At 40.1% G+C, this 12,609-nt stretch overlaps 1 protein-coding gene across 4 annotated transcripts in view; it reads right to left on the bottom strand.

Moving 5' to 3' along the window:
* Positions 1-12,609, bottom strand: part of SNTG1 (syntrophin gamma 1) — a 208,540-nt gene that overhangs the window by 46,877 nt on the left and 149,054 nt on the right. For all 4 annotated transcript variants that reach the window (XM_083451163.1, XM_083451162.1, XM_083451164.1 and 1 more), the window contains one exon: positions 4,005-4,043. In XM_083451163.1, the coding sequence (XP_083307289.1) occupies positions 4,005-4,043 (39 nt within the window). The remainder of the gene's footprint in view (positions 1-4,004; positions 4,044-12,609) is intronic.

Below are 12,609 nucleotides of genomic sequence, written 5' to 3' on the forward strand. Positions count from 1 at the left end.
AATGCCTAAAACCCTAACATTAATACATTTATTTCAGCGCTCATTTTTAATTTTATCGCTCTGCAAAGAGTTATAATATAAATGTCTACTTGGCGCTTATTATTTCACAGTGAAAATATTTGTATGTAGTCAGCTTCAACACAGATGTCTATTAGTCAGATAAATACTGTCCTATCATCTTGTCCCTGATAGCTTTGCTCCTCTTTACAAATGGATCCTCAAAACACACACAAGGGGGGCAAAAATGTGATCTGCTGCTGTGACAAGGGCCTAGTTAGGAATGGTAACCCCAAGTGCCTGCATTTTAATAAACTACGCCAAACTTGACATCCCCCAAATATGTACTGCTCACCTTTAACCCTTGCTCTTTGGTGTTGTTTGTGCAGTCAGTGGATTCCATGCATATGCAGGCCATAGTATGGAACTCTCAAGAGAGCTCGGACCAGGACTCAAGGCAGCTACTGCTCAGATTTTGAGCCATCTTGGGTATGTGCTAAGGGCTGGGACAAGTATCTTCCATCATTGTCCTTTTTTTTCCCACCAGGAAAAAAAGCCCACATGCTAGGAAAGATCAGTGGGACACACTGAAATGACTTGTAACTGCACAGATGACCAGTCAAACAAGACTTCTAAGACAATCACAACCTCATTTTTCATATACTGTATGGGATACGTGAATGCTGGTTTATTTGAAGATGAGTGCAAGAATTCTCACAAGGAAAATCTGTGCAGAGGTGCATTGTTAAAAGTAGCAACTGCTCTTGTTCAAAGTCTATTATATAATGCTTAGTGAAAGCAGAGCCTTTGAAGTCTATGAATGTTAGAATTTCTGCTCTACAATGATGTAGGATTGATATGTCTCTACAAAATGCAGTGGAGGGCTCACCAAGAATTAGGTGGCCTTCAGGCAACCCACTTTCCTCAGCTACAGCATTACATCTGAAATATGAAGATAATAACACAAACCTGCCTTAAAGTTCTGTTGCAAAAATTACTGAGACAACACATGTGAAGCACATTAAACAAATTGCATAAACACAGTTATAATTTCCCCATCTAGTGGAGAAGGCTGGCTCAACACCTGGTAGCTGAGGGAGATGACTGCCTCCAGACCTTTAGTAAATCTCTGTCCTAATTGTTCAAAAGAACGAGCCCAAGAAAGCACATACACCCCACCCACTGCCCATAGGGGTTGGGTGGAATTATTGCTAATGCCAGGTGACCATTTTATGGAGGAGCAAATTTACCCTATCTTGCTCAGAGGAGGGTTTTTGGCCTTCCTCCTTGTGTGAGGAGGAGTTTGGGGAGGGAATCATGTCAATGGTGAGGGTGGCTTCTTATCTGTATATGGCTCATCTCATCTTCCTCATCCGGTGCTTTTGCAATGACTCACCTACCCTTTAAGCAGTGTATGATAACCCAGCCACCTCTGGGGGGTTAGTAGGAATTTAAGAGTACCCTTTCATTGTCCTTGGAGTACACCTTCTGCCTACTCTCTACCATTTGATTTGGGCCATATGTGGATAATTTGGCTTCCAATTGCCTGTCATTTTGTCACAACGTGGCATTTAGGGTACACACCCATGAGGCACCTGCGGGTAAATGGCTTCTGACCTACTGCTTCGCATTCCATTCAGTTCCAGGGAAGCTCCTCCTCTGATGCCCTCTTGCATCTCTGCCTCCTAAGGCTTGAACAGCTGCTTGTTGCGGGAGCCTGGGTATAAGCTCCCCAGGCAGAAAGAGCCTCTGGGCCTGGCCTGGGGGTGCTTCCCATGCTCCTATGGGGCAGTGTGAGGAGGCAGCTCTCTTTGGGGTGGGGTGGGGCAGCTCAGAGACCAGGGATGGCCTCAGCGGCTGCCTGGAGGACTGCCAAGGAGAGGGGAGAGGAGAGGAGGCTGAGGGAAGACTCCACAAGGGAGAGTGTTTGAAAAAGGGCGAGAGGCTGCCAGCTCTGCAGGCAAGGGGTGACATAACTGGGCTCCTGAGCCCCACAGGGCTGCCACAGAAAGGATGCAGTTGGTCAAGGGAGCCATGGACTCAAAAACCTCTGCATTATGAGATTAACAGCAGTCATCTTCTGAAAGTAAAAGGATACCAGACTGAAAGCTCACTATGCAAAAGCAAAAATCCAGCATGCCTGACCACCTTGAGTGTTGTTTGTATCTGGTTCAGAAAATAACAAAAAACAGGAAGGGGACGGTCAACGCAAAAAGGATCTGGAAACCTGGAGGAGATTAAATTGTGCATCTGTTTATTTTTAAGAAAATGTTTACATTAACTTTTCGAATTCACCACCACTTATTACTGTTCCCATCTCTCCCAGGTACTGACATTTTCTGTCACTGATAAACAGCTGCTCGGCAGTGATGAATTCCAAGAAAATGAAGCACACCTGCGTTTCTCTGTCCTAACTTGGCAGACCAAATATAGAAGCCCTTATATGTCACCTTGACATTTTCTAATTGCAGTGCTCTTGGAGCCTCCTTTCGTGGAAAGAAATGGAAATTTCCCTCCCCCTCTATCATTTCCCTCTAGTGCTGTAATGCTTTCAGATGGTGAGCTCCTTCTGCCTCAGGACAGTATCTGGAGATCTATTACCAAGCTTGAAAATTCATGCTATAGAATGAATCACAAGGTGTTTATAATAATAACTGAGGAGGCGTTTGAGGGGCTAAAAGAAGACACATATATAACTTAATGAAATAAAACATGTGAATAAACAAGCTAAGTTGAAAGAAATCCAGAACAAGTGAGGCAATAGCTTTTTATGGAGACAACAACTTGAAACAGCAATTCTTTCAGAATTGGCTTATCAGGAGTTTCAGGGTTAGACATTTTTAAAAGAGAGAGAGACAAAAAGAAAAGAACCAAAAGACCTTTCATTGGATCCTTGCAGTATTTTAAATGGCAGCTTTCCTTGAAAACAACAGCCACACATCTAACGCCTCCTCTGTAGCATATGACATCACAACATGACATCATGGTGCCCTGTAGTTTCCTGCCTTCAATCCATGTAATTTTTTAAAAATATGAACACCTTTAAAATACCACCCAATTCTGATGATTATTATTTTTTTGCTATTTTGGATATAAATCCAAATTATATGCAACACTTAGACAATAATTAAAATCCATGACCCTACACTCTTCCATACAAAAAGAGAAGCTACCAGGCATCTGTTTTCACCCATGCAAACAGCTCATGGAAGAAACAACCTTACATGCTGAATCCAGTACTATGCAATGTCTAGATCACAACAATCTGCTTTAATTTTATGAATGACATAATTTTTTTCAATGCATTAGAGGCATTCTTCAGTAGCTTTTTTGTTCCTCTGGTTTACTCTGGTCTAATTAGGATTTTGATTTGACAATGATAATTTCTTAAAAGAAACCAGGAACTTGAAGGCCATGTGCAAATTTTCTGTGGCTTTCTTTCCATTCAATTTATTTGTGTCTTTTCCTCTACCTACATTACCAATGCATACACATTTTCTGTGTCTGCAAAAGAGCAATCTTGCAGCAATGGTATGTAAGAGTGCATCAAGATGCTTTTTGTATAGTGTTTTACTAAGGCATTTATGTATTTATCCAGCCATATTTACAATCAACTTAACTTTTCTTTTTTGAGGTGTTTTATCAGTTTGCATAATTAAATCACAACACACACAAAACTTGAAACTGTCATGCATGCAATCAAGTTTCCCTTTATTGCAGTGTACATCTTTGGAAATGCCACCAAATTATTTAGGACTCCAAAATCCAGTGCGAAATTCTGAAGCATCTCTGAATGTTATGTTGTCCTTCTGGCTGTTAATTTTGTGAAATGGGACACACTATTGAGTCAGCCTGCACAAAAGGCTCATTCTCATGTTGCCATCCTCCAGACCTCTAGTGGAGGGGAACACATGAAAAAGGGCTTCAGATGATGATTGAAGGCTTATTTCGCCACAGACAGAACAATTGGATATTAAGGTTTCAAAATATTTTTTTTCTTCTCTTACCTGCTGGTTTACGGGGAAATTCCTGTTGATTTTTTTAATCTATAAAAGTGAATACAGAAATTGATTAATAAATAAGCATATTCAACTATGAAAATCAGGCACATTACACGTCCATTGGCATTGTGATAGATTTACTTTGTGAAACGATTCAAAGCCTACCGAAAGATGCTGACAGAGTGGGTTTTGTGCAGATTTTCAGGGATTCAATATTTCTAAATGTAGTGCATTTCTGAATGTGACAATGGGTGGAATTCAACACTGTGCCATTACAAACGTTCCATCTGTGCAAGCACATCAGCATGCCAATGGAATGAGCCCAGCTTCCCCTGCACACTGTTCTAGGGGTCTTCCCCAATTATGGGGGTACACGGGAGGAGCAGCGGAGGGAAGTCCCATTATGCAAGTGCATTGTACAGGGCTTCTACTACTATGGTTCATTAAGTGAACTGTGCCCAATGTATGCCCAAGTGTACTGCAAACCACTGTTTTTCTTTGATTTACTTATTCTATGCATTTAATTTTGTTGCACATTAGGGCTGGTGTTCTTGTAAACCTGAAAACATTTCAGAGCTTGAACTGCTAACATTTACTAACAGAATAAAATATATGTTTGTATTCAAGAGAAAGGTGAACCAGAATTACAGATGAAGCCTTAAACACAAAGTGGATGATCTATAACAGGAGTCAGCAACGTGTGGCCCATGGGCCAGATGCTTCCCACGAAGACTGTTCTACCGGTCCACAAGCCGGCCCCCAACTGAGCTGTTTGCTCAGAGAGTCCCCTGCACACTGCGCTTAACTGGCGCAGCACGCTGCGAGGACTCGCCAAGCGACACTGGAAATCGCGTCTGCGCATGCACAGATACCAGAAATCAAATCTACGCACGTTCAGATTCCAAAAATCACTTCTGTGCAGGTGCAATTTTCTGCATCTGGGCATTCTTAGAAGCAATTTCCGGCACTGAGGACATGCACAGAAGCAATTTCTGGTGCCGCGCTGTGCCAGTCCGACCCACGGACGATCTCTGTGGGAGTGATCCAGCCCATGGCCGGTAAACCTTGCCGACCCCTGATCTATAATCAGGTTTCACATGCATCTATTCTATAATGAATCAAGTTATACATTTGGATAGCAACATTGCACAGGTAGTAGTAGATCATCGTTATTAACCAAGCTCATATGAGTTCCAAGAAATAAGGATAACATTCAGTAGATTTATTTGGACAAGGCTTTACATACAATTTCTAGAGCTAATTCTAACCTAAATCAATTGATATTGTATCTCAGCGGAAAGTGAACAAAATGTAAGTAAGGCAAGCTTTACAGGAAGGATACTTCAAACACTTTTGGTATAGTATACAAGGCTCTGAAATAAAAGGATATCACATATAAACATGCCTGTGACATAGGTACTTCTTTATTACAGCATACAAAAATAGGTTCTTTTTCATACCTACATGTGTTCTACCTACATGGAGCCAAAGCACCACAACTCTAGATTGTTAAATGACGTCAGGAACTCACAAAATGTGAAACATGGCATATTTAACAACATAACCTAAAGAACCATTAAAAGCTAGAGGCTCTATCCGAATGTAATCTAACTCAGAGTAGATCCATTGAAACTAATGGACTCAGGTCCATTCATTACAATGTGTCTGATCTGAGTGGAATTTAGCTGGTTACAACCATAAATCTTAGCTGTTGGTTGCCTGGGCTAATTCTTGATGGCATTTCGGTCTCAGGTCTGGATACTCATGTACAAAATGCACAATGTCATTTGACTTTGAAAGATGGATATGGCTTCCTTTCCAAATACATGAAAGTGGAAATTAAGAAGACGCCAGGTTCCAACTTCTGTTACCTGCATGGAACATGTGCGAACTTTTTATTACACCTGATATAATCAAAATATATTTTGCTGCCTGTACCCAAGCAGTATCTCATGATGGTATTTCATGAGGTATTTCCCAAGAGATCAGAAAGCCTCCTATGTGCAGCAAAACCCATATAGGTTAGCCTAATATTTTTATTTAAGGCTACATAAACAAAGGTTTTGATAATGATGTGTTAGTCTGCCTGGATTAATGGACTAGTACAGAGAAGATAGCTCACAACTTTCTACCAATCTGAAAACTACTTGGTCAGCTAACGGCATGCAAATTATTTCACCCTCACAGCTTTTTGGAGGCCCCTGCCACCGTGTGGCCTCAGTTACCCAGTCAAACAAACAAGCTACTCCTGGAGATCAAGGCTTTGCATCCTGGAGATAAAAGCTTTCTGCACGTATGGAGAAAGTGAATATGGGAAAGCTTTTTGCAGCAATATCCAGAAGTGACAAAGACTCTGTGACATTCTTCCAGAGGTGTGCCAAGAGTGCTAGCAGCACCATCAGCTGTAAACAAAGGGATGAACTGGAACGAAACACCCACTCTCTCTAGGCATCTCTCAATTGTCAGTAAAATGAAAACACATTTAACAAGATACAGCTTGACCCAAGACTGTCAAGAATGACATAAACTCAAATTATTTTCACTTTGATTTTTGAAAAAAATAATAAATATTTTGATGAAGGCAGGATGAATACTGAGGACATGTAGAGATAATAGTGTGCAAATCTAACACATTTTAACTGTATTATAGCCAGTATAATTTCCTCTGGGAGCTTTCAGTCAGGAGCATCTACACATTGAAACTTCTAGTTCTGGGAACTATAATATACTACCTAAAATTTACCTTTGTTTGAGATGCGGACATAAAATTGTAAAATCCCAACTGACAAGCCACTTTTCAAAACCATATTATCATTTGAGAAGTCACCTATGGAACACTATTTTGCATAAGCATCATGCTACGGAAGCAAACTTTAAAGTACTAAATATGTGACTCTGTAATGATCAAGAATAGTTTCCAGTTTTTATTTAGATTTCCCACTCTCATTGTAAATATAGGTCCAATGTCACCCTCATAATGCTGCTTTTCACTTGCAAAGGAGCTACCATTCTGACAAAAGGTTTTACTGAACATGCACTAAAGCAATATGGATCATATCTCTTTGACATATGGTAAATAATTTTTACAGTAATTTGTCTGACTATTCATAGATGGCATTCAGTCTGGAAATTCCAGGGCTACTAGAAAGGGAAAAAAATTCTGGCTCTGCAGGAAAAAGCAACAAAATTTCATTGATTTATTAGATAGGCCCTGTACATTCATTTCCACCGTCCAGTACCAGTTCCTCTTCCTGTGCAATTATCTGCAATGTACTTTAACTGTGTGACCCCAAACATCACTAAGCAGAAGTTAAGTCCCAATGAGTGTAGTATGGCTTAGTCTTGAGTGAGTGGGTATAGGATTGCTGCTTAAAGCAATCATTACCAAAACAGCCTACGGTGTGCAGGTTTTTTTTCTTCAAGAAAAGAAGACATAATGCAGACCGAGTGCATATAGGTAGAGAGATTTTTTCGGTTAAAAAAACAACTAGACAGTAACCATAAAGCAGAGTAATTATTCTGCTACCTTGTGAGATATGTCAAGTGAGATGGTGGATATTTTCCAGCATAGCAGTGCCAGTCCATGATGTTGTGTCACTGCAATGACCTACGTCAGCTTGCAGCACTGGCAAAGTGCCAGAGAACTGCCACAGGTCGTGACATTGCAATGGCGCTAAGGGCATTTTGTCTCCTCTAAATGTTGGTTGGTGGTTTTTTTTTTCAATTCAGCAACTCAGAAGCTATACTGGTTAGCTTCTCCATTCAGGTAGTAGATTCATCACATATTACAAATTAACTTTTAAACCAGGTATTTTTGTATTCTAGTAACCATTATTCATGGGTTGAAGTAAAGAAATAACATATGTTTTATTATACTGTTACATGTGCATGTCTATGATATATTTTGTAAAAACTTAACCAGTTTTCTTTTTTTGAAAAATGCAATAAAATTATTAAAAAGGGGAGATGGACATAAAAAGAGGTTCATGATAGCTCAGTTACTTCATGTGGTATGGAAATATTATTATTTACCTATTAGATTTCTATTCTCTTTCTTACATTAGTAACTCAAGGAAATTTACCCAGGGTGCCCAGGCAATCTCCTATCCAGACACTGACAAAGCACATGGTACAGCATAATGTTCCTTCAGGCCCTGGGACCAAGGTTAACCGACTTCTTATAACAAACAGTATTAATGCTACACAAAGAACCATTCTTCAATTTCATGTTAGTTTTCTTCTCTTGCAAAAGAGGTTCAGTTATTCTGAACATCTGCAGACCACTTTAAATTTTCTCTTAAATTATGGTGGGTGCAGCTGGCTGTCTGCCCCCTTTTCCATTAAGAATGTCTCCTGGAGTCTGCCTGAGCTTCTTGATCTGACAAGCCCCATGAGAGAAGATGCTTCATGATGTCTTCCCCTGAGGTGTAACTGAGGTGCAGAAAGCTGGCTACTAAGCACCCAAAACTGGTCCACTCACTAGTTTTGTTTTTAAGGGACTCTCTAAAAAACACCACTAGCACTTTTCCACACTGAAGTAAAAGGACTTTACTTTAAAATCCAACAACAGTTATGCACACAACTATGGTTATTCCTACCTAAGTGTAGTACCTTACATTTGTTAGTTTTGGCCTAGTTCTCCAATCTGTTATGGACATGTTGAATTCTGATTTTATCTTCTGATGTACAAGCTACCTATCCCAGGTATTAGCTTGTATTACAGTTCAGTGACCCACCTGGTATTGTTGCTGATTAACAGTCTACCGAGAGGGAAAGTTTGAGACAGTTCAAAGCTTCAGATGGCTACAGTGGCTGCCCTGAAGTTCTGAGCCCTGCTGAGGTTTGTGTGTGGCAACTGTAATAAGCAGGTGCAACAAATAATGGTGCCAATATAGGGCAAGGTATGTTGGCCTAACTATCACCTCCTATAGGACTGGTAGAGTTCTTACAACATCTGTGATTAGAAGTATCAGTCATCTAATGAGGACAATCAAAATGCTGCCAAGATGGCTGGAGTGCACATCTCTAAGGTATCTGACTCCTTGGTATTTGTGTACAGCACTGAGGATCTGCTTTGATGCTGGAGAGCCCTGTAAATAAGGAGAAGGGTACCTCTCCTGTTGGAGTTGTTAGTATACCTGCTACCATGACTGGAATTCCACATTAAGGGCATCTGCCCTGTCATTTGGTGCTGAGTTGCAATGATAAAATGATAAAAAGGAATGATAAAAATCTATTGTATTGGTGGCTTTATTCACAAAGATATAGCAAAAGTTTTTAAAGAACACATTTCAGGCCCTATCATGGCGATAAAAACAACAGCAGCGTATTTCTTCTTTAAAATTCCCAAAGATGGGATATTTTCACTTTTCAGAAAACTACACAAAAAGCTACTGCTTGTGTTCTGTAATAGATTAAATGAGGGAGTAAAATGAGCAAATCTCCTGTAATTCCTTTTTAATTAAACAGACTAATGCCAATATATGCATGCGGTGTGTGTGTGTGAAAATGTGTCTCTTAAAAGCTTGAAATAAAACAAATGATGATTTCAACTACAGTGGTACCTCGGGATACATATGCTTCAGGTTATATATGCTTCAGGTTACAGCTCCCGTAACCCAGAAATATTACCTCAGGTTAAGAACTTTGCTTCAGGATGAGAACAGCAGTGGTGCAGTGGCAGCAGGCGGCCCCATTAACTAAAGTGGTGCTTCAGGTTAAGAACAGTTTCAGGTTAAGAACAGACCTCTAGAACTAATCAAGTTCTTAATCCGAGGTACCACTGTACAATATTTTGACAATCTTTTCCTTTTCGTTTCCAGTGGCTGCCATTAAAATGACCCTGAAAATATCATGCTACTATTTTTGCCCAATGATAAAGTGAGGAGACCTTTCTTTATCAGGCTATGTGGCAACTGCAAGTGACAAATGCTTAGTTTCTTTCAACAGCAGCTGTAAAGTGCTTTTGTCTCTCTCTGAGGGTCTGTGACTACCTGCCCTGACAGTGTTGATAAATGGAGGGCTTCTCCACACTTACCTTTCCTCTGTGTTTTCCAGGTACGTTTTCCACTGTCTACACTTCCAAGCTCTGTGTCTGAGTGCTCTTTTTTTGTTCTGGAGCTTTCCCTGAGAAAACCGCTGAACTGGAGCAAACTGCAATCCACGAAAAACCAAAATTCCCATTTGTTGCACTTCAATTTTAAAGAACAGGTTTTCATGGGGAAAGCTCCGAGGGATAAAAGAGAGTCTGGACACCGAGCTTGAAAGCATGAACTTGTGCCTAGAAAGCACAGGGCAAAAAGTAGGTATGGATAAGTCCTGAATGAGCTACCTGGAGTTCCCATCACAGCAGCACCTGGAGTGAAGTGGCTATCAGTCACCAAAGTGTTGCTGAAAAGACATCTTAAAATTAAACAGTAATCGTCATAATTATTTTTTTCAGTTGTAATGCTTTCTATGCCAGTCAGCATAATGAGCATGGCAATTATTCTCTAAAATCAAGGCCTAACTCTGATTCTGAGGTTTAGCATGTGTGAGCAGTATTTTTACTTTCCCAAGACACCCATCATTGGGAATTATCCAATTGGTGACCCTCTGCTGACTCAAGGCATCTTGCCTCCCTAGGAGGGAGGCAATTTTCAAAGATTTCACTGCCTGCTAATCTGCCCAGATTTGCTCCAGAGGGTCAGAGTACTTCAACAGCAGATTTTGGAGCTGCAAGGAGTGATCAAAACTTGATTCAATTCCGGTTCAAGCCAAACAGATACCTTCTGTCAGTAGAGGGACACCAATTAGATACCACCCCTTATTTTTGACTACTGGCTAAACTTTAGCTATTGCTGGAAATTTGACTGAAATATCTCACACAGAGTTAAGAAGATACTCACCTCCCACACAGTAATGCCGCTGGCTTGCAATAGCTCACTTTCCTTAAGCTAAATGATTGAAGATGCAAAGCAATTCTGTGCTGAGAAATATTTAATTTTTTTTAAACACACACACACATAAACACGACTCATCTTCTCCAAATCCTGGGATGAATAATTTAGAGCTGCATGAACAGCAGCATTTAACATAAAGTTACGTTGATTGTATTGTAATAGCTGTGAGGCCAATACATCCCACTGATGCATTTGCTCCTTTGCAAAGGGAAACGACAACAAAACTGGCATATGCTTAAAAAAAAAAAAGTGCTTTAACCCACTGCAACTGTAAATTAAAAATAGAGTTTCGAGTAACACTCTCAAAAGTTCCACTGCATAAATTACACCTAGCAGCCAGTGTCCCCAGTCTGCTGAAACATCTGTCATCATTACATACCGTATCTCCACTGTAATGAAAGTGGAACTTTCATGAAGAAACTGCTGCATGTTAACAATGCAAGCAGCTTGGAGAGCTTCATAGATGATCTACTAGACTGATCAAATGCACATCTGTTTACCTCTAATTTTCTGAAACTGCTTTCCTCTCACTTCTAGGAGAGCACTTTTCACACTGCACTGATAATTTATCATAGTTGAATGTTTAATCTTAAAGGCATTTCAGATTTCTTTACAAGTTACGAGTGCTTGAACCATTCTGTGCCTCTACGCTTTCAAGTTGTTTTCAAGTATTTTTTTTATGGATTTGTTAGGCATATTGAACAACTTAGAAACAAGATAGAAAGGTGAAGTCATTCCCTTAAGCAAAGTTCTTTTACAAGGAACCCTAAAACCAGAACAGAAGTAGGCAGTACAGGCAATGCACAGCAAGGTTCTCTTTGAACACTTGTTCAATATGGGAGAAAGGAGCTTCAGAATCTTCCCTGGGCAAGATTCCCAGTGTCACTAATCTGACTATATTGCCTGATTTCATGAATACATATCACTATCAGAGAGAACTATTTAAACTAGCTAGTATTTAACTGGGAATTCAACCAGATCTAAAGACACACACACACACACACACACACTTTTGATCTGACAGATTGAACTGCTTCAAGCTGTTAAGGCCCATTTTCTTTCAATTAAATCCAGTGTTGCTTGAGATTGAGCCCAATGATAATTGTGTCCTTAATTATTAAACAACTGTGAAACATTAGAGTTCCCCCTATGACTTGACCCACACAGGTCAAGCTTATAGCTGCTGCAGCACAGGCACCAATTTGAACTGTTGCAGTTAATGGAGTTGAGTTGGTTGCTTCTTCCCTGCTTGCAAGTTTATGAATTTAAATTGTGAGTTACTCCAAGATTATCTGGGATATGGAGACAGATTATATTTTTCTGTGTGCAGTGGAACCTCAGTTGTCGAATGTAATCTGTTCCAGAAGACCGTTCGACTTTCGAAACAGTCGACAACTGAGGCTCAATTGCCGGTCAACAAAATCAATTGAAAAAATGGAGACACACGCCCTGGAAGCCATTCAACTTCTGAGGCATGTTCAAAAATGGAAGCATTCACTTCTAGGTTTTCAGCATTCAGCTTCTGAAATGTTCGACAGCCAAGATGTTTGAAAACCGAGGTTTGACTGTATACTGTGTGTGTCTATATATGTGTGTGTGCATTCTTTAAAAGCTTTCACTTTCAGAATAATAGAATTGTAGAGTTGGAAGGGATCATCTAATCTACCCCC

The sequence above is a fragment of the Podarcis tiliguerta genome (assembly GCF_965153285.1).
Source record: "Podarcis tiliguerta genome assembly, chromosome: 7".
Classification (NCBI taxonomy): domain Eukaryota; kingdom Metazoa; phylum Chordata; class Lepidosauria; order Squamata; family Lacertidae; genus Podarcis; species Podarcis tiliguerta.